Below are 27,732 nucleotides of genomic sequence, written 5' to 3' on the forward strand. Positions count from 1 at the left end.
CCAAGGAGCAAGTGTCTTAATTTCATGGCTACAGTCACGGTCTGAGGTGATTTTGGAACCCAAGCAAAGAAAATCTGTCACTTTTCCCCCTCTACTTGCCATAAGTGATGGTTCCAAATCTCTAATCATGGTTTGATCTTTCTGGTGATCAGCCCTGTCCTGAAGCTCCTTAGGGGCCCCAGCCTAGGCTGTCTTCTCATTAGTACACAAAAGATGCTTATCACTCCAGAAATTCCAAGGGTTTTAGGAGCTCTGTGCCAAGAACCAGGGACAAAGACCTAATATTTCCTTTTTATTGTGTCAGACAGGAAAGAGTTGGGTGTGGAAGTAAAAAGTTTAAAAATTCCTGCCTCTGAGGTGCAGATATTATAGTGAAGGAGACATAAGTTAAGCAAGTAAATTATATAGTATTTTAGATTCTAGGGCCTGTAGGGAGGACACGGGGAAAGGGACATCAGGAATTCTGGGGGAGGGACTTCCTTGTGATCCAGTGGCTAAGACTCTGTTCTCCCAATGCAAGGGACTCAGATTCAACCCCTGGTCAGGGAACTAGATCCCACTTGCTGCAACTAAGAGTTTTCATATTGCAACTAAAGGTCCTGCATGCTGCAACTAAGACCCAACACAGCCAAATAAATATTTTAAAAAAGAAAGAAATGCTGGGGGTGGGGGAGGGACTTTCCTGGCAGTCCAGTGGTCAAGGTAAGATTTGTGCTTCCAGTACAGGGAGTTCAGGTTCAATTCCTGGTGTGGGAATTAAGATCCCACATGCTGCCTGGCATGGCCAGGCAAAAAATAAATAAATAAATGCTTGGGGAGGGGTTGCAGTACTCACCAGGGGCGTGGGAGGGAGGTGTGTCAACAAGAAGGTGAGATCTATGTAAAGATCTGAAAGAGAGGGTGAGTGAGGAAGCCGTGTGAATTCAGGCAGAGGGAACAGCCAGTGCAAAGGCCCTGGGGCAAGACTGTGCCTAAAGTTCTCAAACAGCAACAGGAAGGGGCAGAGCAAGCTGGGGGCGGGGAGGGTGGCGAATTGGAAGAGTAACAGGGCGGGTGATAGGGAAGACAGTGAGGTGACAGGTCAGAGCATGCAGGGCCTTCTGGAACCTGAGGAGGACGTAGGGGTTTACTCTAAGTCGGTGGTAGCAATGGAGGCTTCCAACCAAAGGAAGGACATGCTCTAACTCAGGTATTCACTGATGCCCTCTTGCCAATATGGGGAGGACAGAACTTCTTACTAGAATCAGTTGCATGCGTGGTCAGTCACTTCAGTCGTGTCCGACTCTGTAACCCTTCGGATTTGTAGCCCACCAGGCTCCTCAGTCCATGGGATTCTCCAGGCAAGAGTACTGGAGTGGGTTGCCATGCCACCTTCCAGGGGATCTTCCTGACCCAGGAATTGAACCTTGCATTACAGGCTTTACTGTTGAGCCACGAGGCATCGTCCTCCTTACCCTCTATACCAAGGTGGTGACCATGAGGTCCTGAGGCAGGAGATAGATGGGCCCCGGGGTGAAGAAGTTCTCCCCTGTGTACAGAAAGTCCATAATAGTGTCGACTAAAAAATTAATCACAAGCTAAAAGTAGAGAATATTTTATTTGGTGGAAATGTTTAGGACTCCGAGCCCAGGAGACAGCATCTCAGTAGCCATGAGAAATGGTTCCAAGGAGGTGGGAGAGGGAGTCAGGCTGTAAAGAAGTTTGCAACAAAGGGGGCAGGCAATCTGAACATCAAAGATTATTGTTAAGGAAAACCAGTTAGCAAGTTAAGGAGTGTAGCACTCTTCTATGTGACCTTTACTTTCATGTATGGGAAGATGCAACAGTTTGGGATTATTGAAGTCATTTCTTTCATATGCATCTCAGCTACCTAGGGCCAGCATACTGCATTTTTACAGAGGTGTTCTTCTCTCCCTTGAATTCCTTTAGGGCCCCCCAGCTCACACCAGAGGGCTGTAATCACTGATGACTGTGACTAAGTTCCTCCTGTAGGGAGTACTTTCTGAATTCAGAAATTCACATTTGGAGGGCTGAAATCACAGATAGCTGTGATATTTCTTGCCCCACTGATATGACAAGAAACATTTCACTTCACAGTAGCAGAAACTCCGTAAAAGCAAGGTGAAGGAGGAGGCTGGGCCCTAGCCAGATAAGAGTAAAGACCATTTATTCCTCATTCTTGAAGTTAAGGAGAACCTGACTACACATGCGCAAAAAGGCTCCTTGGAGGTCAAAAGAGATGGGGTGTCACCCTGTAGTACATGATGTCAACCTACCCACAGGCCTCTTTGCTGAAATCCATCTTGGCCAAGAGATGTGCATGCATACTTGGAAGGAGCCTGAAAGTGAAGTGAAAGTGAACGTTGTTCAATCATGTCCGACTCTTTGCAACCACGTGGACTATACAGTCCATGGAATTCTCCAGGCCAGAATACTGGAGTGGGTAGCCCTTCCCTTCTTCAGGGGATCTTCCCAAACTAGGAATCGAACCAGGGTCTCTGCATTGCAGGCGGATTCTTTACCAACTGAGCTATCAGGGAAGCCCTGGGAGGAGCTTAAGATAAACCAAATACGGGCTCAGAACCAGGCAAAGCAAGATGACTGATGAAAGTAAATCAGGAAGAAATGTACCGTAAAAGTGATTCAGACTACCACGAGTGCGTGACGCTGATCTCGCCCGCCTATGTGTCTGATAGGGACAAAAGAGGATGATCAAATAGTTAGCTTGGGAAAAAAAAAAATTAGCTTGGAAACCCCATTAATGAGATTAATGATCACTCAAGAAAGTAATGGGAAAATTCTGAAACAAGGTGGGCCTGCCTGACTTATATAGCAAAACAGGTCGCTTAGCATCAAAGTTATATTGGCTTGCTTAATGATAAAAGCAAGCTAACTTGTTTAACAACAAAACCATGCAACACAAGGATGGGGCATAACCTAAAGCAATAAAACAATGGTGGCATGAGACCCACATCCTGCCCAGTGAGCTCATTGAGTTAGGAACCCCCAAAATATGCTATCTGGCCCCTAAGATGTGTTCTTTGCACCATGCCCCCCCAAAGAATAAAACAACAGTAGAAAATAAGGCCTACGATCTGCCCAGTGGTGTCATCAAGTTAATGACTCCACAAACAGGCTCTGTGGACACAAAAAACTATCATTTATGGGAAGGTGACTTTTCAAAATGAAAGAACTTCATTGTACTGAGACCTGAAAATATTTTTCAAAAGTGCTGTGACGGTCCTGGCCTGACCATATAGGGAGGGACAAGTAAACGGCCCTGCTCTACTGGGGGAAGAACTGATGATGGAAAACACGATGTCTCTCAAGAAAGACAAATAAGATTTTCTCCCCTTCCACTCTCTTCCTCTGACTATAAAAATGTAACTCAGTGAGTACCAGGGGCAGGCAAGCATTGCGCTGCCCATTTGCGAACCTTACATGCATCCCTTTCTAAGAAATCACTTTTTATCATCACTTTGCATGCATGCTAAGTCGATTCAGTCATGTCCAACTCTGCGACCCTAGGGACTGTAGCCTGCCATAGACTGTAGCCTCCTCCGTCCATGGGATTTTCCAAGCAAGAATACTGGGGTGGGTTGCCATGCCCTTCTCCAGAGGATCTTCCCGAACCAGGGATCAAATCCAGGTCAGGGATCGAACCTGTGTCCCTTATGTCTCCCACATTGGCAGGCAGGTTCTTTACCACCAGCACCACCCTGGGAAGCATACATCTATCACTTCGCCCCTCGCTGAATTCCCTTCTGTGCTGAGACATAAAGAACTGTGGTGTCAAGTTCTTCAGAGCCCTGGAAACGACACCTAAGAGTTTCACATCTGTCCACCTGTGCTCTTTTTCCACCTAATAAACACTTCACTTGTTTCACTACCTTCTGTCTTTGTGCAAATTCTTCTCTGCAAAGCAAAAGAGCCAGGGCCTTGTCACTGACCACTGGTCTAGTAGCTAGGATTTGTTGTTCTCACTGTTGAGGCCCAGCCTCAATCTCCGGCCAGGAAATGAAGCCCCGATTCAAGCCGCTGCAGGCTGAGACCACTGGAAAGTGACAAGAAAGTGTTAGCGGTTGTGTCCAACTCTTCACGACCCCATGGACTGTAGCCGGCCAGGCTCTTCTGTCCATGGAATTCTCCAGGCAAGAATACTGGAGTGGGTTGCCATTTCCTTCTCCAGGGGATCTTCCCGACCCAGGGATCAAACCCAGGTCTCCTGCACTGCAGGAAAATTCTTTACCATCTGAGCCACCATGGAGGTCACCAGAAATCAACCCAACTAGAGGCGCCCCAGACATGAGCCTCCCTGTCCTGATTCAGGTTCTGCAGCATCACACATGGCCCTTGACCAACTTTCCACTTGGCTGTGATTCAACTGCCCTCTTCCTGGAAACTCCATTTTACTAATGGAAAGAAAAGAACCACAGCATCTGGGCATAACAACTTTAATTTTTTATTTTCTCGAGAAAAGTGCACATCTTTAAGAGTGAACATCCAAGAATGACTTACACAAGGAGAACCACACCCAGAAATATAAACAATCAGGTCTAGAGCTCTCTCCTGGTGTGTTTTGGGATCATGGAGGAGAAGTCACTTATTGGAATTAGCACTTCAACACTGAGATCAAATTTCACCCCTTGTTTTGTTTTCAATGGAGTTGGGAGAGAAACACTCAAGAAAATGATCCCCGGAGAAGCCAAAGAGAGAAAAGCAAAACAAACATAGCCTCAAACCCCAAAAAGCGATCACAGCAATTTCCTGCTGACATTGGAAAGACAAGTTGAAAGCAAAAAATATGAAGGCACGGCGGGGATACAGGATACAGCCTCAAGTCACCTCCCCAGATCCCAGCCTCCCTGGAACTAGGAAGCTGTCTTCCCACAGCTTTTGGCTTAATTTTTGTTTGTAAACTCAACAAACCTCCATTCCCTCCCAGTGATCTTTGAGGACATCAGCTTGTTTTCCAGACAGTCAGGAGTTAAACCTCCCCCCAAAACATCATAAGATAAAAACTTAACACCATTTTTAGACCAAACAAGAAAAATTCTCCTACATCATTCCCAGGCTTGAGAGAACCCTCAAGAGTGGCAGCTGTCTCAATGGCAACTTGGAGTTGAACTGCTGAAAAATCTGTGTAAACAGAAATCTTAGGCCAGGTCAGGTGCAACATGCAGCCAAAGCTGTCTTTTATCACACAGGCCATCACACAAGTCAGCTGGTCCCCTAGATAGTGACACTCTGACTGAACATATTTTTTCTGGCAGTTTAAGGAAAATGGACAGGCAAAGGGAATCTTGACAGGCCATGGTGTGTCTTAAGAAACCTTTTTCTAGCTGCTTTAATTTCTCTTTTATGTTAAAGCAACAAACATTTTAGACTCCCCTGCCCCAAACCTTCTGATAAGTCTCATGTGGTGTATTTCCAAGAACTTGTCCTTTTCATCGCAGTCTAGTTTGTTGGCGTACAAAAACATCCCCACTTTTGACGCTCTAAGGGCAGTCCCTGGTTTGGGGTGAACAGGGCCCTCTAGAAACAAATTCAATCTCCAGCTTCTGCAAAGGTAATAATTATGCTAAACTTGACCCAGACCTTCCCCATTCCTGGTAGGAAGTAGCAGAGATCCTCAAGGCTACAGAAAATCATTTTGGCAGCAGGGGCTGGGAGACTGGACAAATCAGACACTTTGGCTGTCCTCACAGTGTCTGTCAAGTTCTGGGGTATCAGTGTTCCAGGGTAGAAAGAGGAACTGTGTCACCAAGGTTGGATTCAGGTGGGCGGGAAGCGCCACTGAGCTGATGGGGCCAGGAAGGTGTCAAAATGATCACCTCCCAGCAGGAGCCCCTGGTAGCTGGGGACACCCAACCTGGTGGGTTCCCCACTAGTGCCTCAATCAACCAGGGGGACTGGTTCTCCGCCCATCTGCCTTCAGCCTGCCACTCCCAAGCGGCATCTGGGAAATGCAAGTGGCAACAGCCGTTGCCCATCTCGGCCTTCCCTGCTGCCCCTCCAGCCAAACGCCAAAGCGTTCTTTCCTGTGGCTCCTCCATTAGCAGAGAACATCATTAGACCCCAGAGATAACATGGCTCGGGAAGCCAGCGCTGAGTCTTCAAGGTTTTTCAAGTGGGAGGAGTTGACGTCCTCACATGGAGAGCCGCCAGGCAGTGCGGGCTACACTACAGGAATATTGCTCAATTTCCTTTTCTAGCAGGATATGGGATGTGGAAAGACCTTGCTTAAAACATTACCAGCCAAACAGGGCCCATGGAAGGCAGGTTGGGGCAGGAGAGTCTAAGCTTCTAACTCTGAATTAACTCCTGGTAAAAAGTCCTCAGCAGGAATGCATGATTCTGCCTGGCCCGGAGCAGCCCATAGTTTCCAGAATTCTATTCTGGATCGGGAATGCAGTGGGTCAACTGTAACAGTGGCAGGGTCGAGCAAATTCTGGGGAAGCTCAGAAGGCACTTCTGGGGTTCCCGAAGCCGCTGGTGGGGGTAGGGAGCACTCTGGGAAAAGCCGCTATAATACTGCTTTCACAGGCAGAAGATCTGCAGGTCAGACGGGAGGGGTCTGGGCGATGCAAAACCACCACCCTGGGTCACAGGCAGACTGGGCGATCCTGAGAAAGGAGCTGCCTTCCACATCTCCAGGGATGAATTCTGAGATCCCTCCCACCAACTCCCCACCCCCACCCCAACTGCACGAGTGAGAAGAACCATCTCTGGCCAGCACGCGAACAATGCGCAGCTCAGAAACAGATGCGGATAAGTGGTTCTAACCCAGAAGGCATGGTGGTTGCCTCTTCACCAGGCAGAGTGGGACGTGCCGTGTGCGTGCCCACCATCACCATGACAACACCAGGAAGCAGCAAGTTCGTGCACGCCCCTACCCCAGACCTTGCCCGCAGTGCAGGGTCTGGAGCCTGAAACAGGGGCAGCTTGGGCAGGCTGGTGGCCATGGCCAGAGAACACGCCATGCGGGAGTGGGGGCGGCCGATGGGAAGCGGGGGCGCCCTGAGCTTGGAGACAGCCCTTGTGGCTCATGCCTCAGTTACAGTCTCTGCCGAGGCAGGAGGGGGTGGGGTGGGGGTGTCATCTCTAGCAGGGACAGCTGCTGGGCTGTGGGGCTGGGGTGTCCCCCAAGGCCGGGCCTTTCCCGTTGCTGCCAGGGCTAGAGCTGGGTTCCAGGGACTCATTCATCTTCTCGCAGATGACGTCCACCAGGCGCTCGAAGACCTGCTTCACGTTGATGTTCTCCTTGGCGCTGGCCTCAAAGAACTCAAAACCTGGAGGAATATAAGATGGGAAGATCTGGGAATTCCCTGGCGGTCCAGTGGTTAAGACTCCGTGCTTCCACTGCAGGAGGCACAGGTTTGATCCTTGGTTTGGAAACTAATATCCTATATGTTGGGGGGAGGGGGGTTAAAAATAATAAATGGCTTATAAAAAAAAAAGATAGGAAGATCTGTGAAACCCTGGGGGGTCAGAACCTGGGCTATGGCATCACACGAACCTGGGTTCCAAGCCTAGTTCTGACCTTCATGCAGCTGGGGGACCCTGACTGAGAGTCTTAGTCTTTCTAAGCCTCAGTTTGCTCTTCTGTAAAATGGGAACAACGATGCTGCTGATGCTGATAAAAATGTGTGACAGCAGCGCTTGCCTGGACTACCTTGCATATCTCTTTGTTACAAGGCAGTGGTGGCAAGAGTCTTCCCCCAGTTAAGTGGCACTCATCCTCTATCCAATTTCTGCTGCACAGGAAGGCATGGCCAGGGTGCCCACGAAGCCCGATATTTATGTGGACCTTTTAAGCACAGTCAAATATTTCACATGTTCTGGAACACAGGCTCCAGGACAAACAAAAGAGGACTGGCTTCAGCCCAGGGGTACCCAGTTTGTAACCTCTGTCAGTCAGACAATGACAGGTTTCGCAGAGTTTTAGAGAGCATACGATATATGCAGTTCCTGGCCTACAGCGTGCACTAAAAACAGTAATAACAATAACAGGCAGTGCTTACGCAATGCTTACTATGCGACAGGCACTTTTCTAAGAACTTTACGTAAATTAACTCATTTAAGGATGCTCTGTGCATGCCCAGTCACTCAGTCTGAGGTAGATACTTTTTGTGGGGGGAGCTGGGCCATGCAGCTTGTGGGATCCTAGTTTCCCGATCAGGGATTGGATCCATGCCCCCTACAGTGGAAGGGTGGAGCCCTAACCACCTGACTGCTAGGGAATGCCCTATGCTATTACAGCCCATTTTACAGATGGGAAAACTTGAGGTACATAGCAGGAAAGTCACTCATGTAAATTCACACAGATTAACACACTCAGGGTGCCTGGCTGAAATAATAATAAACATTTCTCCTGGGCCTCAGGAGGGAGGGCAGGCTGGCTGATTCCTTTTGGGGAGGGGGAGGGTGAAGCAGATTTGAATAGACTTTTAGCATCCCAGGGATCATCATAACTTTTTCTCTTAAAAAAAAAAAGAAATGTTTAGGAACTTCCCTGGTGGTCCAGTGGTTAAGAATCTTATTTCCAATGCAGGAGATGTAGGTTTGATCCCTGATTGGGGAACTAAGATCCCACATGCCTTGGGGCAACTAAGCCTGAGTGCTGGAACTACTGTGCCCATGCTCTGCAACTAGAGAAAACCCAGCACTGCAACAAGACCCAACAAAGCATAAAAAAAATGTTTATCCACTTAGCAAAAGGTGAGAGGTGGTACAAATGCTTTGGGGACCTGCCCAGAGTTCCTGGCCTACAAGAAGTGGCCCAGCAACCTGCAAATAAGGGTGCACATGACTGTCCTTCCTGCACCCTGGTTCAGGCTCCACCTGCTGGGAGCTATGGTCCCCAGTGTGTCCCCATCTGCCATTCCCAAGGTAGGCCAGAAATTCAGACAAATGTCCACTGTATTACACACAGCACAGGGTAAACAGGCCTCTATTCTAGCCCTTGTCATTATCATGCAGCACCATAAAAATATCACTGTAATTAGTAAATGTATAATTATCCATCTATGTCTCCACTATTAGAACACCCGCACCAAGAGGGCAGGATATCTATCTGCCTTGTCCACAACGACAGCCCAGGGCCTGGCACAGAGCAAGTGCTCAGAAACTACTGACTGAATGATTGATCAGATGGATGGGTGGATGAGTGGGTAGAGGGATATATGGATGAATAATGTGTATTTAGATGGATGGATGTACAGGTGGATGAATGGATGAATAAATGGGTAGATGGGAGGATGAATGGATGGATGTATAGATGAGTGTATAGATGGATGGACAGGGAGATGGATGGATGGAGAGATGGATATATAGATGAATGAATGGATGAATGAATATAGATAGATGTATAGATGGATGGATGAGTGGATGGATGAATAAATGGATGAATGGGTGGGTGACAGAGGCAGGGCACGAACATAGATCTCTATTCTGAGCCTGTTGATCATCAATGTCACCCCCACTGTCTTCCTAGGCAAATTTGGCATTTCATTAATTATGTCCATCTCTGCCTCAAATAATCTGAGTTTTTCTTCTTAAGACTTAATTTTCGGCTGCCCCACACAACAGGATCTTAATTCCCCAACCAGGGAGTTGAACCCACGCCTCCTGCAGTTGAAGTGCAGAGCCTTCACTACTGGACCACCAGTGAAGTCCCCGTTTGTTTTTTTTAAACATTTTTTTTCTTCTGATTATAAATATTCCCTGGAGAAACTACTGAAAAATATCAAGACAGCTAAAAATGTTGTATGTAATCTTATCACCCAGAAACAACTACAATAGATGTTTTGACATTTAGCTTTCCACTTTTAAAAAAAATACATAATTGTTGGGGTTCGGTTTGTAGTGGGTAGCAGTATGTGTGCACTTATGTGTGGATTTTTTTCTTACAAAATTGGGGTCCAAATCCATCTCCCAATTTGTTGTCTGATATTTTAACGGCAGAGCGGGAATCTGCCCCCCCCCCCCTCAGTAACTAGATGTGTTCCACAAGAAGGTATGGGCAGGGGACCTCCCTGGTGTTCCAGTGGTTAAGACTCTGTGTGACCACGCAGGGGGCGAGGGTTTAACCCCCGGTCAGGGAACTAAGATCCCCCATCCCGTGTGTTGCAGCCAACAACAACAAAAAACGTGTGGGCAGCATCCTCAAGTATTACAACCTATGGCAGGGCCCCAACTGCTGACTGCCAGCACATCTGTAAATGAGACCCAGGCTCAGGTTCCTAAAACACGGGGGACAGAGGAGCAGGTAAAATGGCAGCATGAAGGAGCAGAGTCAAATCCCAAACGGGAGACGTTCCACAGAACAAAGCCCCGGTTTCTCCAACAAATGATGGCAAGAAAAAAGAGGAAAAGAAAGATGGAACAGTTATGGTCCCGGGGTCTGCAAAGTTTCTCTGCAAAGGGTCAGACAGTGAATCTTAGGTTTTAGGTACAAACATCAGCAGCAGTTCACAATCATGCTAGCTAACACTTAGATGCAGCCTACATGTATGCAGGATTCTGTTAGAACTGCTTCACGCATCATAACTCATTGAACCCTCCTGACAACCTAACCAGGTGGGGCTGTTATTATATTATCTGCCTTTCACACATGAGGAAGTGCTGGCCCAGAGAGCTAAAGTCACCGGTGTGAGATCACAAAGCCATCAAGAAATAACCTGAGTTAATGTTCAATCAGGGCCAGGATTTGCTTATTTAATCTAACAGCCCTATGAGGTAGATGAGGTTTTTACCCGTTTCCTAGATGGAGCAATGGAAGCAGAGAGGGTAGGTGAGGTGCCCGAGGTCACACAGTTAGTGGGCTGCAGGAGGGGATTCTAGCTCCAGAGTCTCGGTCTGTAACTCGCCCTCCCTGCACAGTGGTTACATTCCCTCTGCACAGAAAGTGCCGGGGAGGGCCTAGAATACTCCAGGACAAGATTTTCTTTTAGCTTAAACTTTGAATCAATAATGCATTCACCTGATTCACAAAGATAGGCTGAAAAGTTCCCCTCCAACCCTGGTAGCATCCCAGGTCACCACGGTTACTAGATCCTTCTGCATCCTTCCAGAGTTCCTTTAAGCAAACATCAATATACATCCTTATTCTCACCCTTTTTAAACACTAATGGAGGGGTTGGCAAGCTGCAGGCCAGTTTGTTGCCTATTCTGGCTTGTTGCCTATTTTCTTTTTAATTTAAGTATTTATTTAAGTACTAAATTTAAGTATATTGGGCCTTCTTGGTGGCTCAGTGGTAAAGAATCTGCCTGCTAAGGCAGGAGACACGGGTTCGATCCCTGGGTCAGGAAGATCCTCTGTAGAAGGAAATGGCAACCCACTCCAGTATTCTTGCCTGGAAAATTCCATGGACAGAGGAGCCTGGAAGGCTACAGCATGTGGGGTCGCAGAGTTGGACATGACTGACCGACTGGGCATGCATGTACATAGCTGATTTATCATATCATGTTATCCTGTTAGTTTCAGGTGCTGTTGCCTATTTGTGTAATTAAAGTTTTATTGGCAGACAGTCACACTCATTCATTGATGTATCATCCAAGGATGCTTTCCGGCACAGCTGAACAGTTAGACCCCAGGACTGAAAATATTTCCTATTTGGCCTTTTAAGAAAATGTTGGCATGGGACTTCCCTGGCAGTCAAGTGGTTAGGGCCCCTCTCTTCCACTACAGGGAGCATGGGTTCAATCCCTGGTTGGGGAACTAAGATCCCACAAGCTTCACTGTGTAGCCATAAAAAGAAAATGTTTGCTGATCCCTGGACTAAAAGAAGCAGCCATACCTACTATTCTGCAGTTTGCTTTTCCCACTTACCCATATATCCACAGACTGCAGAACATAAAGTATGGCCAGATCCTTTTCCACAGCTGCATAGTACTCCCCCATGTGACTATATTTTATGTGTAGCTGCTTCCCCCACCCTGAGAGACTTGGGAAGCTGCCAAGCTTTCCCTCCTACTAACTGTGCTGTAATTTGATACACCCGTCACTTCCCACATGGGTGCAGGTGTTTGTAGGCTAAATTCCCAGAAATGGTTTTGCTGAGTTTGGGTTCCCAGGGCAGTGAGGCAGTAAAGGTTATCTGTGGGTAAATCCTCTGGAATTAAATGCAGCAGCTGGTATACATGCAGGTATTTTTCTGGGCAGATCTTCAAAGGGCAAAGTATTGGTGACTGTGGTTAGACCTGGGACTCAAGCACACGGATGGAGGTTTGGTTCTGGGCGGCCCAGGGCCTGTAGCCCAGGTCGGGCACTGACCAAGGTCATCGGCGAGCCTCCGGCCTTCCTCGGTGGGCACCACACGCTCATCCTCCAGGTCACACTTGTTCCCCACGAGGATGACCTGAGCATTGTCCCAGGAGTAGGTCTTGATCTGCGTGGCCCTGTGGAGTTGGAGGGCTGTGTTAGGCCAGAGATTAGGGTCAGGGAGAGGGAGTGAAGGTCAGGGGGTCAGTGGTCAGCAAGCACTCACCAGTCCTGCACAGCAGCAAAGGACTCCTGGTTGGCAACGTCGTACATGAGCAGGAAGCCCATGGCTCCGCGGTAGTAGGCGGTGGTGATGGTGCGGTAGCGCTCCTGGCCCGCCGTGTCCTAGGCACACAGTGGGGTCGGGCATCTAGAAGCCACCCCATTCCCCACCCTACCTCTCCAGGTGGGCACCCCAGCCTCACAGCCCCAGTCTGATGACCAGGACATGGACCTGCCCTCACAGCCCCCGATTTAATGGGGAGAAATATGGGCCTGCTCTAGTGTGATGGAGGGAGTATGTACCCTGTCCTTGAGGGGTTCCCAGTCTGAGGGGTCGGTGGCCTCGCAAAGACTCATAAGCCCCCTCTGACCTCATCTCCAAGAACCAACTTCATGACCACAGCCACCCACCTCGACCAGAGGGTACCACCTTGATGCAGACCGCCTGATGCTCATTACCATGACAATCATTACCAGCAGGTGCTTTGGGAGCATAAGCATGACTCTGAAGAAGCTCAGTGGGACCCTTTGGGCCGGTCCCAACAGGGTACCCAAACCTCTTACCCATTCGTCACCAGATCTTCTAATTCGGCTTGGCTTGGTACTGCCTCCCCCTCAGACTCTAGAGGGCAGGGTAAATCCCCCTCATTCTGATGAATGCACTTCATGGATAAGACCCCTGCTATTCTTCACACCTACCCCAAGCCCTCTCCCCGACTCTGGATCACTTTTTCTGACTCAGGACCCCTCCCTACAGCCCTATACCCTTGCCTGAGCTTGCCCGGAGGAACCCCAGCCCCTGTCTGGGCCGGCAGACCCATAGACAGCCGCCAGACAGCTGGCCCACCCAGATCTGCAGCTTGATCCTCTTGTCGTGGCGGTAGACTGTCTTGACCTTGAAGTCGATGCCCACGGTGCTGACAAAGGCGGGCGTGAAGGAGTCGTCAGCGTATCGGAACAGGAAGGACGTCTTGCCCACGCTGCTGTTGCCGATGAGCAGCAGTTTGAACATGTAGTCGAAGTTCTGGTCCGCAGCATCTCGCTGGCCTGTCGGGGGGTCTCCAGCCGATGCCATCTTGGCAGGGAGCCTCCTGGGATGGGGAGAGCTGGAGCCCTGAAGGGAAAAAAACACCAGGAATGGCCCCAGTGTCCACACTGGTTGTTGTTTTAGTCGCTAAGTTGTGTCCAACTCTGCAACTCCATGGACAGTAGCCTGCCAGGCTCCTCTGTCCATAGGATCTTCCAGGCAAGAATACCAGAATGGGTTGCCATTTCTTCCTCCAAGAAATCTTCCCAACCCCAGGTCTCCTGCATCAGCAGGCAGTTTCCTTACCACAGAGCCACCTGGGAAGCTCATGTACCGGACCTGGGCTCAAATCCTGGCTCTGCCACTTGGAAGTCAAGTGATCCTGGATGCGTCACTTGCCCTTGTGGGGCCTCAGCATCCTCGCCGAGAAAATGGGGATGTTTGCCAAATGCAAGTGTCTGCTGAGGAACCAGAACCTTCGGAAGGTGCAAATGTGGACTTTGCCTCAGGGTGAGCAGCTGGCGTGGTCCAAGTGTGAGCTGGGGGGAGCTGGGGCTGTCAGCTGGATAGATTCCCTGCCCCCCCCCCCACCACCCAGGGCCTGGGAGTTGACTTCGGCAGGTGTTAGCCACCTGCCCACCCCTACTCAGGCCAACTTTAAGTCCTTCCCTGACGCCCATGGGGAGGGGGCTTTCAGTGGATACACCCCAGGGTTTAATGCCCAGCTCTACCCCCAAATGGGTCCTGCCACCTTCTGTTTGTCAAAGGGGCTGGGCCCATCTGCCTCCCAGGAAGGCTGACTCACCCCAGCCCAGCGTCAGGCCACGGAGGCCAGAAAGATGGTCTTCCAACCCAAGGAAACCACCCAGCCCAGTCACCACCCTGACCACCTGGATGGGCCGTTCCTGTCAACCTGTCCCCACAGATAAGGCTGCTACATCTGGGGCCACGCACCCCCTCAGTCCCTGCAGAGGCCTATTTTCCTAGCTGTGAGGGCTGCTCCCTGAGCCTCACAGGGAGGCCCCAGAAGGCCTGGGTGAATGGGGGGTAACCAGGAAAGGCACCCCTGGCAAAGTCATTTCTCAACTACCCCCTGGGGCTCTTATCCAGGTTAAAAAGGAGGACCCAGCCGGCCCGCCTTTCCTGCCCAGCCCTCTGCCCCACCCCGTGTTCCGGGAGAACAAGTTTGAGGAGGGGAAGGGAAGAGGCAGGAAGGCTTTCCCCATGCTAGGCAGGGCGGCCAGGATGGGGCCCCAACTCCGCCCCACCCTCAGCCCACCTGTCAGCCGGTCCCACCTCTTATCTGACCATCTGGTGACTCTCCCTCAGGCCAGGCACGAGGTAAGGGACCCCAGAGGGCTCTGTCCTGACCCCCTCGTCACCTTATGTGGGGCGCCCCAGCCAGTGCTGGGGTGCTCCGAGCTTCCTCCCATCACCATATGGTCACATCTCTTGTCCCCAGCTGGGCTGTCTGCCCCGCCCGCGCCCCATTAACGATCCCGATGAGCCCAGCTGGGTGGGGGCGAGGGAAGAGGCGTCCCCCGCCGCCTGCCTTTGTTCCCCAGGCCCCCGGCCCTCCCCCGCTAAGCCCCAATTCCCCCCGAGACCTGCTGGGACGCGGAGGCGCGGGCTGGAGTGCTCTCCCTCCGAGGGAGTCACTTCGCGTTGGAGGGTACGCTGGTCGCGAGGGTTCTGCCTCCGAACTCTCTGCGACCTGGCCCTGGTTGCGACCCAGACCCTGCAGTCGCAGACGCCACCGCCGCCGCTGCCAGCAGCCACCCGGATCCCGCGCCGGCCCCGCCCCTAAGCGAGAGGAGGGGCCGCTCCTGGGGAAGGGCGGGGAGGAACCGGGGCGGGGCTTGTGGGGCCGGGCGGGGGCGGAGTGGGGCGGGGGAGGGGCTGGAAGTATCTCCAAGCGCGCAGCTAGCTGTCTGTTCCCTGCCAATAAACATTTCATTTCAACCAATCAGACGTGGAGTTCCTACTTGTGCGCCGCAGCTAAGAGCACGGACTCTGGAGCCATGTTCGAATCTCAGCTCCACCAATTCCAGTCCTTGTCGCTTTGGACAAGTTAACCTCCCCGGGTCTCATTTTCCCCATCCATCATGTGTTCGGTAGTTAACGAGGGTCCCCACTTCACAGGGTTGGGTAAGGGTTCTGATATGAGTTTGTTGTTTATAAAGTGCAGCGCCTGACCCTAAACTGGGCTAGACACCTTTTCCAAATACCCTGAGGAGTTAACCCCCTCCTTTTACAGATAAAAAAATTGGAAATCAGAGATGGGCAGGCCCTGACCTGAGGCCACAAAATTTGACATCCAGGCCCAACTGTGGTTTTTCTCTTCAGGCCGACAGCAGAGCATCTGCATTTCTAGTATTTCAGGCTTAGGATTTCCCTGGCGGCCTGGTAGTTAAGACTCCATGCTTCCACTTCAGGGGGCATGGGTTTGATCCCCTGCTCAGGGAACTAAGGTCCCACATGTCATGTGGCCAAAAAAATTTTTAAACCAAAAAGTTTTAAAGTTCAGGCTTTGCTGGGGTCCTAATTCAAACAACTGCACCTGAAGCCACTTGCTGAACTTCAGTGAAACCCCACTGCCTCTGGGAACAATGTTAGCCAACTCCAAGGGCTAGTGTGGATGAACTGAGATGTGTGTCAGTCAGGAAGTGCTGGTATATGCTCAGTAACAAGCAGCCTCACAGTCACCATGGCACCCAACATCCAAGGTTTGCTTCCTTTTGTTTTTTTAAATTGGAGAAAAATTGCTTTATGATGTTGTGTTGGTTTCTGCCGTGCTGCTGCCGCCAAGTCGCTTATTGTGTCTGACTCTGTGCGACCCCATAGACAGCAGCCCACCAGGCTCTGGTTTCTGCCATACAACACCCCAAATCAGCCATGGTTACATACATCAACTCCCTCTTGAGCCTCCCTCCCCTCCCCCAGTCCACCCCTCTAGGCATCACAGAGTGCCAGGATGAGCTCCCTGTGTTATATAGCAACTCTTCACCAGCTATCTATTTTATATATGGTAGTGTATATAGGTCAGTGCTACCTTCTCCCTTTGTCCCACTCTTTCCTTCCCCTACTGTGTTCACAAGTCCCTTATATCCAAGGTTTGCTTCTCCCTCACACTGATCATTGCAAACAGGGGAAGATGTGGTGAATTAGGCACTGGCTTGTATAGTTCTTCTCAAAAGTGACATTGCTCACATTTCATTGGCCAAGGCAAGTCACACGACCATTCCCAATGTCAGTGAGGTGAAAAAATACAATTGTCCTCTAGGGATCAGTACCAGCTGTTGTTACCATAATACATGATGTGTGTAATGGTTAGCACCATGCCTGGCACACAGTAGGTGCTCAAAAGTGGCACCATTGTAGGACGAGCTTAGGGGCTGCAACATCCTACACTCTGAATTAGTATGCCACGTGAATGGGAAAACAGAATTCCTCAGCTCTATCCTTGACTACAAGGGCTTCCCTGGTGGCTCAGTGGTAAAGAGTCAACCTACCAAGGCAGGAGATGCAGGTTCAATCCCTGGGTTGAGAAGATCCCCTGGAGAAGGAAATGACAACCCACTCCAGCATTCTTTGCTTGGGAAATTCCATGGACAGAGGAGCCTGGTAGGCTACTGTCCATGGGGTCGCAAAGGAGTAGGACACGACTGAGTGAATAAACAATAGCAACAACAGCCCTCGCCTGCCCCACCCCTTCCTTGCTTCCCAGTTGAAGAAAGATGACGGCAGTCATTTCCAAAGAAGCCTTTATTGACTTCTGGGGCCCCAGCAGAGTCAGTGGGAGCTAGAGGTTGTGGAGGGCCAGGGCGAGGCCTGCCAGATGAAGCCCATTGCTCAGGAGGCAGCCCAGATTGCAAAGGGAGGACAGGCCGTGGTAGCGGAAGAACTGCTGGCGGAGGGCGCTGTACTTGGGGTCCTGACCCCGCAGCTGGTGGTAGGGGTCCGAGCCCTGGTGACTGCCCGGCACCTCCCCGCCCAGTCCCCGCTCCTTCTCCACAGTCTGCAGGGCCCACATGGCGGCCGTGGTGCGGGACTCCAGCCAGCGGGCATTGATGGTGGCCAGTGTGAGGCTCAGGAGCAGCAAGAAGAGCTGGTGGGGCAGCGGGAGGACAAGGTGAGCCACGCCTGGGAGGCAGGAGGGGCCCCAGGGCATATCCTTGTGCATCCTCAAAGGCCAGAGGGGAATGGGAGACAGGATCGGGCCAAAGCCAGACCTTCCAATTCCATCCCCAAACCCAAACAGAGCTCCAGCTCTCATATCCTGAGACCCGCAGTTCCTAAGGAAAGGCTCCACCACTGTCTCCTCTCTCCCTCAAATTCCTGAGCTGCTTCTCTTCTGATACACTGATGGGAACTTTCCAGAACACAGCCTGTCTCCTACCCAACTGTTCCCCAGAACTAAGGATGGGCAGAGCCTCTCTTCCCTGAGTTGGGACAGAGCACCATGGTAACTGTTCCCTCATTTCCCCCAAAGAGCCTAAGACAGGGCCTATCTCCTTTGTGGCCCCAGCCTAGTCCCTAGAAGCTGACTTTGGGCCCACAGGGAAAGAATTAAAGCCCCCCGAAGTTCCAGTTGCCCATATTCCCTCAAGTGTCTGTGAGGTTATCGAAACCCCTTTCAGGCCTTACTGGCCCACATCTGAGGGACATAATGGGGTCAGGGGAGGGCAGGATAGAGAAACATGAGACACAGAGGTGGCTCCTTGCCTTGTGGCTGGGTAAAATGTGTGGATGGGGGTTGTTGTTGCCGTTGCTTAGTCGCTAAGTTGTGTCCGACTCTTTTGCAACCCCATGGACTGTAGCCCACCAGGCTCCTCTGTCCATGGGATTTCCCAGGCAAGAATATTGGAGTGGGATGCCATTTCCTTCTCCGGGGATGGGGGTGGGGGACGGTAAATCCCCAGTCAGGTTAGTTTTTAAACAATGAGCTGGGGTCAGTGCCTCAGCCCAGCTGAGTCACCACAGCTTGGCTGCAGGCCCAGTCGGGGAGGAGAGGGAGCATCAGGCAGCAGACAGACCCTGGGGGAATAGACAGGGCTGCTGGGGATGGTTGCGCAGGCTGTGCACTGCTCAAGGGTATCCAAAGACCAACTTTGTGTACACCAGGAAGGCGGGGTGGTTTGGGGGGTTTTGTTTTAATTGTCACAAAGGTATCATAGGTGCTCAGTGTGGTCCTGGGAATGAATGTCCAGAGGGTAGTGGAGCCCAAGCCCGCATACCTGGCTGGCCTCCCAGAATGTGAGCTGAGCCCAGGCACACTGTGAAGCCAAGATGCAGAGGTTGACGAAGGCACAGCCCATGGAGATGTGAAAGTAGAAAGGGAAGAGTTTGCTCTGCACCAGACCGAAGGTATGTCGGGGAAGGCCTCGGAAAAGCACAAAGCCTGTGGGGTGCAGGGGCCAGTTTTAGGACACGTCCAAGGACCCTCTCTCATCCCTGTCCCCACCGCGGGCATCCATGGTGTCCAGGCCGACGATCCCTACCTGAGATGAAGGTCACCCACATTTGCATGCCCCAGGCCCCTGACAAGACCAGGAGATGGACCACTTTAGTCAAGCTTCCTGGATTCCCGCCTTCCTCCATTTTCAGTCCTGAGAAGGAGGCACCAGGTAAGTCAGAGATTTATCTTTGCCCTGTGGCCTTCAGACCCTGTGAGCCTGCACAAGGCCAGGGTCATGGTCTATCCAGCAGAGATACCTGGACAGCAGCCCAGGAATGGGGTGGGGAAGACCCAAAACAGTTGTGACATGCCCGACCCTACCTCTCCAAATGTCAGCCCCCAAGATCTTAGGGTCTCTGGACCCCAACATCCATGCCACCTCTGAGACCCCCAAATTTCAGCTTCAGCAGCTCAAGCTTGCAGCCCTAGATATTTAGAGATCACCCCAGTGACTCCCAAATATCACCCCAGGGACCCACTTCTAACATCAAAGACCACTCCTTTCATGACAGGTTGCCAGATATCGCTAAGAACATTCCCGAAGCACCTCCCAGAGACGCGTTCTAATCCTGGGAAACCCCAAATCTCATCCGGAGGACACCGACCCCACCAGTGGACCCGGACCTCGACCCGCAGCACCCAGGAGTCCCGGGCTGGATCTAGGGTGTCAGGCTTGCTGGGCTCGGTACCTCACTCCCGCGCTCCGGGGGTGGCCCGCGGACCTCCTCAGCTACCTGCCCTCGTGGGACCAAGAATTCGTCCCGCCTCCCAGCTAAGCCAGAAGCCAATCGGATCGGAGATCTGTATCTCCTGTACCGCCCTCTTAAATATTGACCAATAGATAAGCGGAAACCAAGCCTGAGATCCCGCCCAGTCTTCGGACTCTCATCCAATTACACCGCGGATCCTAGGATCTGCGGAAGCGGAAAGGCGCCAATGAGACCTTCGGTTGCATCGGCGGGTGCGGAGCTAAACTGTCAGCCACACCCCTCTCTGTGACTCTACCTTTGGGCTCCTCGCGTTTTAATGGGATGGTGTCCCCACGGGATCAAATTTCAGCGTCACAGCTGGGGACTGGCTTCGCGGTCCCTGATGGGAGAGCATGAGCAGGTGGTATGTGGTAGGTGGGGGTGGAAGGGGGTCGGAAGCCTGGCGGGCGCAGGATTCAAGGCCCCGGGGGCGGGGCCCAGGCAAATGACCCCGCCCCCTTCCTCCGAGAATTCTATCGGGAGTGACTGAGGGAGAAACAGGTGATGTTGCAGACGGGTTGGGGTGGGGATCGACCTGGTGTTCTGCCTGCAACTGTCACTCAGAAATGCATCCTGCCTTTTTCTCTCCCAGGACTCCTATGATTCCAAAGTACTAAGTCCTCAGTGTAATTTTCAAAGACAAACACTGAGTTCCCGTTATTGTGTATCAGGCACTGGTATGGATTAATTTACTTAATCACAACAACCCAGTAAAGTAGGTAGAATGATATCCCATTTTTATAGTTGGGGACACTGAGGCTTGGAGAGGTTTCATAATCATCCCAACATCACACAACTGGGAAGGGGACAAAACTAGGATTTGAACACCGGCCATCCAACTGGAGGGTCTCCTTGCTTAATCATCATCATGAAAAAAAAAAAAAAAAATCATGCTGTACTGTTTCTGGCAGTGAGGACCTCCCTGAGGCAGTAACTTTTGAAGGGGTAGCTTAGAACAGTTCAGGAAGAATAATAACTCTTGCAAGTTATTAGGGTGGGTGTGAAAACCCAGTGAGGACTTATGGTGGTGCCCAGCACTCAGCAAAATGTTCAGAAAATATGAGCTTAAAAAGGGATTAAGGAAGATTTTACAGAGGTGATACTGAGTAAGGTTTTAAGGGTATATAGGAGTCTTCCAGGAGGACTGGGCTAGGGGAAGGATACCAGAGGGCCCAGAAAGGACAGAAGAAGAGAAAGCCCTATACTGTGGCCTTTCTGGCTGAGTGTGATCCATGGCAAGATGCCCTTCACCTGGAGGTTTTTCCAGGCAGACCTGTCCCAGGTTTCTCCAGCTGTGCCAGCCCTCACTACACTGGAAGGGCAGGGGGTATGTATGTGAGACTCAGAAATGAGCCCTTTCCTGTTCCCAGCCTTACCTAGTGCAGGTCTGGGCCTCAGTTCAGCTAACATTTGTTAAGTGGATATGCTGTGCCCCTCTTTCTCACATTCTATGGCTCTCATTTACTGGGGAGCCAGTTCCCAACTCCCCTGCTTGGCTTGCCCTGACTTGTTTGAGCTGTCCTGTCAACCTCCTGCTGCTTCCTCCTGGACCTCTGCCTCCAGCCACCCTGACTTTATCAGCACAGAGCACCTGGTTCCAGATCTCCAAGCTTTTTAAAATATATATATTTTTAATATATATATATATATTTTTTTTTTTTTTTTTTTTTTTTTACTTAATTGCACTGGATCTTAGTTGCATCATTTGGGATCTTTAGTTGTGGGCTTGTGGGATCTAGTTTTCTGACCAGGGATCAAATCTAGGCCCCCTGACCAGAGACTGAACCTCGACTCCCTGCATCAGGAGCACAGACAGACCTCTAAGCTTTGGCACATGCTGTTTCCTGCCAGGGATGTTCTTCCTTTAGGGCCAGTGTTAAGATCTTTTTTTTTCCTTTTAGTCTTATCTCAGACCTCAGTTCCTTCTGTGGGAACTTCTGGGTTCTTCTCACTGTCCAGTCCAACCCCTGGGGCTAGGATCATCTTTCACCCAGCTTTGGCTCCTACCATAACTAAGAAGCCTGTGTTGAGGGGGTTGCGGCCACTCTGGGGTGTCAGGGAGGACCTGGGGCTGTCAGGACCCAGGAGCTGGTCTCAGTGCAGCCCTCTGTCCCCCCTACTCAAAGCAACCCTCTTCTGGCTGGCCTACCCCTGGACCCTGAGTACTCCGTGCCTTGCTACCGCTCACTTCCCTCATCCTCCAACGTGTGTTCTCCTGCTCACAAGAAGTGTGACAAGTGCTGTGGTTCATGTTCTCCTGCTCACAAGAAGTGTGACAAGTGCTGTGGTTCGTGTTCGCCTGCTCACAAGAAGTGTGACAAGTGCTGTGGTTCGTGTTCGCCTGCTCACAAGAAGTGTGACAAGTGCTGTGGTTCGTTGAGGGACTAGCCTGGGGCTGGGGGGCTGGCATGCTGTGGGCTGGCTCTCAGGAAACCTTCACCACCCATCCCTCTTCCCAGGCACTTCCTCAGAAAAGACCTCGGAATATACATTTCACTGGTCCAAGAACCCAGAGCCAGAGACCTCACAGCCGACTGCACCTGAAAACACAGTGACAGCTGAAGCCTGGAGGCCAGGGAGAGACACAGGGTGTCAGTCACATGGGTCTCCCTCCACCCCTTGCTCAGACCCACAGGAGCCGTGTAATGACCAGGATCTTCCGAAGAGCCATAACAGCAACACTAAGGTCTACCCCACCTGGGAAACCCCTTCCTGCCACACCTCAGTCTACTGCTGCAGGGCTTCGGGTGGGGGCTGTGGGGCAGAGAGTTCTTGAGAACCCTCACGCCCTATGTCTTCAGCACCCAGAACAGCGCCCAGTGCTCAGCCAGGCCTGCACTAAAAAGGACTTGAATGAATGGAGTGGATGCCCCATTGTGTGTCTTGTGAAAGTGAAAGTGTTAGTTGCTCAGTCCTGTCTGACTCTTTGTTACCCCATGGACTGTAGCCCACCAGGCTCCTGTGTCCATGGGATTCTCCAGGCAAGAATACTGGAGTGGGTTAGCATTGCATTCTCCAGGGGATCTTCCCAACCCAGGGATTGAACCCAGGTCTCCTGCACTGCAGGCAGATTCCTGATCGTCTGAGCACTGGGGAAGCCCATTATGTGTCTTAATGAGGTTCTGTCTGTGATTGTCTCTGGGTGTGATTGCCTGTGTATCTGTGACTGTGGTTGTATGTCTGAGATGGGTGTGAGTATGTGCTGGGTCTTATGACTTAGCATGCATCTCTGTGTCTGAGGTTGTGTGTCTATGGTTGTGTTTCGATGACCGTGTGTGGTTGTGCATCAGGGGTTGCTGGTGCTCCTTGCAGACCATGTTGATGCCGTTTGCCCCTAAAGAAGAGGGCCATTACCTGAGTCCAAGCCGGAGTGAGGGCTCTGAAGCTGTGTGTTCTCAGGGGCAGCCCCCATGCCTGCCACAAAGATGCACTTCTGAGCGTGTTCAGGCTGGGGCAGAGGTGAGGTGGGGTTGGGGGTGCATGCATATGCCTGGAGGCAGCTTTGCCTGCCCTTGGGGGTCTAGGACACCCAGAACTCAGCAGACCCAAATCATGTCTAACCCCCACACCCTGGGTTAGGGTGAGCAAGGATGCAGCCCAGGGGTGAATTTCTACTGCCCTCATGTCCCCCTTCTCTAGAAGCCCTTGGAGACCAGCTGTTCCAAAACCAAAGGTGAGAATCTTCCACCCAACAAGACTGTGGGTAGAAGACCCACCAGTTCCTACCTCCACCTTCTGCCCCTTCCTCACTGGACCTGCGCCATTGCTGCCCATTCATCCCTGTCCCGTCATCAGCTGACCCTTGCCCCTGACCTTGCCCTTCATCCTTGTCTCTGACCTTGACCCCTACTCCTCTCCCTCTGCCTCAACCTACCCCAGCTCCTTACCTTGTCCCCTGCCTCACCCCCCCGCCCTGAACCTCTGTTGACCTCTGCCCTGACCTTGCCCCCACCTGCACCCTTCTCAGCCTTGGCTGACCCTCACCTCTGCTCACAGTTAAGTCTACCACAATGATTCCTGACTGCCAGAAGCTTCTGAGATGTGAACTGGAGTCACTCAAGTGTCAGTTACAGGCCCAGACCAAGGTGAGCCACCTCGGCCCCACCCCCAGAAATTGTCTCCATCCCCTCCCACTTCACCCCTGCTCCTACCCCTAGGCCTGACCTCTTGGCCCAGGCTTTCGAGTTCCTAAACCACTCAGTGACCCTGTTGGAGAAGGAGAGCTGCCTGCAGCAAATCAAGATCCAACAGCTGGAAGGTGAGAACTGGCCAAGGGTCGAGGTAAGGCTGGAGGCTGGCCCTGTCAAGGTCAGCCAGGTCAGGCCAGGGTGGGAGAAATCGGATGAGTTTGGGTTTCAGGCCAGGGTCTGGTGAGGGTTAGGGCAAGCTGTGTTCAAAGCTAGGCTCAGGGCTGTGGGTGGGGCTCAGGCAAGTTCCCACCATCTCTGTAGAGGTGCTGGGCCCCACGAGCCACCAGGGAGACAAGGAGGGGCACAAGTGGGATGTGGTGGAGGGACGGCAGGAGCTGTATGAGGCCCTGGCTCAAGGCCTTCAGGGGCTGCAGAAGACCCTGCATGACAACGAGGAGGTGCAGTGGGCCCGCACCACCCGCTGCCTGCAGCTGCTGGCCCAGGAGATCCGGGACAGGTGGGTGTTGCCAGGAGGGTTGCCTGGAGGTTGCTTCAGGAAAGAAGGGAGGCCAGGGAGAAGGGGGCCACAGGTGGGATGGGGGAAATGGGAGGGGAAATGAGCAAGGGAGTCTGGAGGGCCATGGAAATTTGGGGGTCAAGAGGAGGTGATGGAGGAGGCAGGAGGCAGTGAGGCTGTGCGGGAAACTGGGAGGCCAGAGGAAGGGGAGACGGGGATGGGAAGGGAGCTCAGGGGATCAGAAAGCTGACATGGGTGAGATGGGAAACTGGAGGGGAGAGGTGGTGGAGAAGGGGCAGAGTCGGGGTATGGGAGGTCAAGGGCGCCAGATGGGGAACTGGAAGCCAGGAAATGGGGGCCTGAGGGAATAGGAGGCTGAAGGTCAGAAGGGGAGGAGGGGTGGCGGTAGGGGAGGGGTAGGAGGTGGGGGAATAGTAGTAGAAGGGGAAAGGTGGGTAGGCAGGTGGGGGGAGGGGACAAGCCTCTGGGGGATGGTAGTTGAACAGATGGAAACATGGAAGGTGGAAGTGGCTTGGGGGAGGCAGCTGGGCAAATGGGAAAGCAGGAGGCCAGGATACGGGAGGCCAGAGGCTGCCCTGTCTCCTCAGCAAGAAGTTCCTATGGGAGGAGCTGGAGCTGGTACGAGAGGAGGTGACCTTCATTTATCAGAAGCTCCGTGAGTGCCCAAAGCCCATGGCCGGGAGGGCAGGGTGGAGGTCCTTCTACAGCTTTGGCCCGTTTAAGTCCCCTCCCCCTACAGAGGCACAGGAACAGGAGATCACGGAGAACCTGGTGAACATCCAGAAGATGCAGAAGACACAGGTGAAGTGCCGCAAGGTGAGCAGAGCAGCATGGGGTGGGAGGGGAACCTTGTGTGTGTTGGGGTATGGGGATCTCTGCTGGTCTCTACCATCATACTGCAGCCAGAAGGCTTGGGTTCAAATCTCAGTTTTGCTACTTACTGCTATGTGACTGTGATCAAGTCACTTTCCCTCCTTGAGCCTCAGTTTCTTCATCTGTATAATGGATGTAACAATATAGCCCTGCCTGACGGAGTAGCTGCATTAGCTGAGTGATAAGCTCTTTAAAAGCATCCTGGTATGTAATAAATGCTATATCACACCTTTCACCATTATTATTATTATTATTGTTTCCCCATCCCTTCCTGACCTCAGGTCCTAACCAAGATGAAGCAGCAAGGGTACGAGACAGCCAACTGGCTAGAGACTGAGGAGTTGCCACCAGGATGCAGTAGTTCCTGGAGGGATAACCTCCAGAAGGAGCTGGGTGACATATGGTGATGAGCTCCCACTGTAACCTCTGACCCCTGACCTTCATCTGCCCTGCCCTCTCCTCCCAATCAGATCGAGCAGTGACCACCAGAACCTGGAACCCACCTGAGTCCAGGTCTCCCCTCCTCCTGGGACTCTTCTCCACCCCTCCCCCACCACAGTCCCCCTGCCCCAGCCCTGGAGCAGTCCAGAGTTCCCGTCCAGATCGCCATCTTCCCACAGGTCCGCTGTGCATGTGCTGCAGAACTCCTTTGATGGCCTCGCCATATCCTCAGGGGGCCGCCCCAGGGCCGCAAACCTCAGGGGTGAGGGGGGCTGAGCAGCACTCCAGGGTTGGGAGTGGAGATCATTCTCCAGCTTCACACATGGAAGTCACATTCAGAAGCCATATTTGGGGGTCACATCTGTTGGGGTTCCCCCCGTTATTTATTTATTTATGTTTGGCTATGTTGGGTCTTCATGGCTGCACACAGGCTTTCTCAAATTGTGGCAGCAGGGGTTACTCTCGTTGCTGTGCATGGGCTGCTTATTGAGGTGGTTTCTCATGTTGCAGAGCATGGGCTCTAGGTCTCATGGGCTCAGTAGATGTAGCTTGGGCACTCCAGAGCACAGGATCAGCAGATGTGGTGCATGGGCTTAACTGCCCCATGGCATGTGGGATCTTCCCAAGCCAAGGATGGAATCTGTGTCCCCTGCATTGGCAGGCAGATTCTTAACCACTGGACCACCAGGGAAGTCGTCTGTTGGGTCTTATTCTGTGGTCACATTAAATAATGTTCTGGAGTGACATTAGAGAGTCCCTGGAGGTTTCATCCAAGGGTCACTCAGGGTCACTGATCTTTTTTTTTTTTCCATTGATCTTTTTTAAGGGTCAGTGGGATAAAATTTGGGACTCCCCAACTGGCACTAGTGGTAAAGAACCTGCCTGCCAGTGCAGGAGACATAAGAGACATGGGTTGGGTCCTTGGGTCGGGAAGGTCCGATGCAGGAGGGCATGGCAACCCACTCCAGTATTCTTGCCTGGAGAATTCCAAGGGCAGAGGAGCCTGGCAGGCTACAGTCCATAGGGTTGCACAGAGTCAGGCATGACTGAAGCAAGTTAGCACACACACACACACACACACACACACACACACACACGAATGGGGTAAAATTCATGTGTCATCAATTGAGATCATAGTTTGGGATCATGTTGGGTCACATTCAAGGGACATGATCGAGGATCACATTATATCAAGGGTACTGGGCTCATATTCACAGACCACTCAAGGGTCATATTCAGGTTTCATGATAGAATCGCACATGTCCCTCCTGCAGGCTATAAGGGACACAGATGCCTGAGCCCTCCTCTCCCCTGCTGGGACTCGGACTCAGACACGGATCAGGGCCCTCCCCAGCTACTGCTCAGCAAGAGCCGCAGCTCCTTCCCACCTGGTGCGGATCCTCCCCTCCCCAACCCACCTTTCCCTTCCCCTCTGGCCTGCCCTGGAATCCGAATCTGGGCACCACCCCCAACTCCCAACCTGGATATCTGCTCCCTGACCTCCACGCCTGGGGTCCCTTGGACCAAGCCAGGTTCTGACCCACCCTCTCTCTCCACAGCCTGAGCAGCTGGGACTGCTCTCCCTTGAAGACTCCTCCAGAAAGAAAATAAACTAGCTGAGACCCTCCTCTGCCTGTGAACTGTTGCTCCTGCTTCTTCCTGGGCCTGCGAGTGACCCCTTCAATTTACTACCCAGTCTTGGGCAAGATGTGGAGACCAAGGGGCTGAACAGGATATGTGGGTCTAGAGTCAGGGGACGGTGTGAGGCTGGATTTAGTATATGACAGGTCAGAAGTCAGTCTGTCCAGATATTGAGTGACCAGTCTCTTCCCCACTAGCCACCAGTCTTCCTTTCTGGGGTACCCTGGCGATCCTGCCTGCTGTCCCTACCACCAAATGGGGAAACTGAGGCTCAGAGAGGGAGGGTCTCGTCTTCCCACCCTCTTCCTCTCAGCATCCACCAGCACCCATCTCTTAACCTCGTCTTCGTTCCCTCATGGATCGCCCCCAAAAGCAAGTGGGGGCCCCA

At 52.0% G+C, this 27,732-nt stretch overlaps 3 protein-coding genes across 5 annotated transcripts; 1 reads left to right on the plus strand and 2 right to left on the minus strand.

Moving 5' to 3' along the window:
• Positions 1 to 4,440: 4,440 nt before the first annotated feature.
• RAB3D (RAB3D, member RAS oncogene family) lies at positions 4,441 to 15,303 on the minus strand. Its single transcript, XM_065917820.1, has 5 exons — positions 15,122 to 15,303; positions 13,335 to 13,601; positions 12,492 to 12,610; positions 12,278 to 12,402; positions 4,441 to 7,292 (listed from the first exon to the last, which is right to left on the minus strand). Exons 2-5 carry the CDS (start codon positions 13,560 to 13,562, stop codon positions 7,105 to 7,107), a joined length of 660 nt encoding a protein of 219 aa, XP_065773892.1. The 5' UTR covers positions 13,563 to 13,601; positions 15,122 to 15,303; the 3' UTR covers positions 4,441 to 7,104.
• A 1,977-nt stretch (positions 15,304 to 17,280) lies between these two features.
• Positions 17,281 to 19,756, minus strand: TMEM205 (transmembrane protein 205). 3 transcript variants are annotated; one of them, XM_065917822.1, is made up of 4 exons: positions 19,662 to 19,756; positions 19,016 to 19,123; positions 18,752 to 18,915; positions 17,281 to 17,622 (listed from the first exon to the last, which is right to left on the minus strand). In XM_065917822.1, the coding sequence occupies exons 2-4, from the start codon at positions 19,113 to 19,115 to the stop codon at positions 17,317 to 17,319; spliced, it is 570 nt and encodes a 189-aa protein (XP_065773894.1). In that variant the 5' UTR covers positions 19,116 to 19,123; positions 19,662 to 19,756; the 3' UTR covers positions 17,281 to 17,316. The 3 variants fall into 3 exon arrangements, with proteins under 3 accessions (XP_065773894.1, XP_065773895.1, XP_065773896.1); XM_065917823.1 differs by having other exon boundaries at positions 19,597 to 19,730; XM_065917824.1 differs by having other exon boundaries at positions 19,578 to 19,711.
• CCDC159 (coiled-coil domain containing 159) lies at positions 19,144 to 27,453 on the plus strand. The gene is made up of 14 exons (XM_065917821.1): positions 19,144 to 20,085; positions 21,848 to 22,092; positions 22,181 to 22,407; positions 23,034 to 23,180; positions 23,361 to 23,394; positions 23,718 to 23,806; positions 23,898 to 23,979; positions 24,173 to 24,368; positions 24,977 to 25,044; positions 25,129 to 25,205; positions 25,544 to 25,665; positions 25,883 to 25,965; positions 26,978 to 27,094; positions 27,263 to 27,453. Exons 1-14 carry the CDS (start codon positions 20,075 to 20,077, stop codon positions 27,265 to 27,267), a joined length of 1,503 nt encoding a protein of 500 aa, XP_065773893.1. The 5' UTR covers positions 19,144 to 20,074; the 3' UTR covers positions 27,268 to 27,453.
• The last annotated feature ends 279 nt before the right edge of the window (positions 27,454 to 27,732 follow it).

Source organism: Muntiacus reevesi, chromosome 1 (assembly GCF_963930625.1).
Source record: "Muntiacus reevesi chromosome 1, mMunRee1.1, whole genome shotgun sequence".
Taxonomy (NCBI): Eukaryota; Metazoa; Chordata; class Mammalia; order Artiodactyla; family Cervidae; genus Muntiacus; species Muntiacus reevesi.

Bases quoted from the DNA above. Each gene is read 5' to 3' on its own strand.
- TMEM205 (XM_065917822.1), bottom strand. From the start codon at position 19,115: ATGGAGGAAGGCGGGAATCCAGGAAGCTTGACTAAAGTGGTCCATCTC. The intron at 18,916-19,015 runs GTAGGGATCGTC...TGCACCCCACAG, and splicing joins GTGGGTGACCTTCATCTCAG to GCTTTGTGCTTTTCCGAGGC. The intron at 17,623-18,751 runs GTATGCGGGCTT...CTGCCCCACCAG, and splicing joins CATTCTGGGAGGCCAGCCAG to CTCTTCTTGCTGCTCCTGAG.
- CCDC159 (XM_065917821.1), top strand. The intron at 23,181-23,360 runs GTGAGGTGGGGT...CCCCTTCTCTAG, and splicing joins GTGTTCAGGCTGGGGCAGAG to AAGCCCTTGGAGACCAGCTG. The intron at 23,395-23,717 runs GTGAGAATCTTC...CTCTGCTCACAG, and splicing joins CAGCTGTTCCAAAACCAAAG to TTAAGTCTACCACAATGATT.
- RAB3D (XM_065917820.1), bottom strand. From the start codon at position 13,562: ATGGCATCGGCTGGAGACCCCCCGACAGGCCAGCGAGATGCTGCGGAC. The intron at 12,611-13,334 runs GTGGGCCAGCTG...CTGTGTGCCTAG, and splicing joins GGATCAAGCTGCAGATCTGG to GACACGGCGGGCCAGGAGCG. The intron at 12,403-12,491 runs GTGAGTGCTTGC...CCAACTCCACAG, and splicing joins TTTGCTGCTGTGCAGGACTG to GGCCACGCAGATCAAGACCT.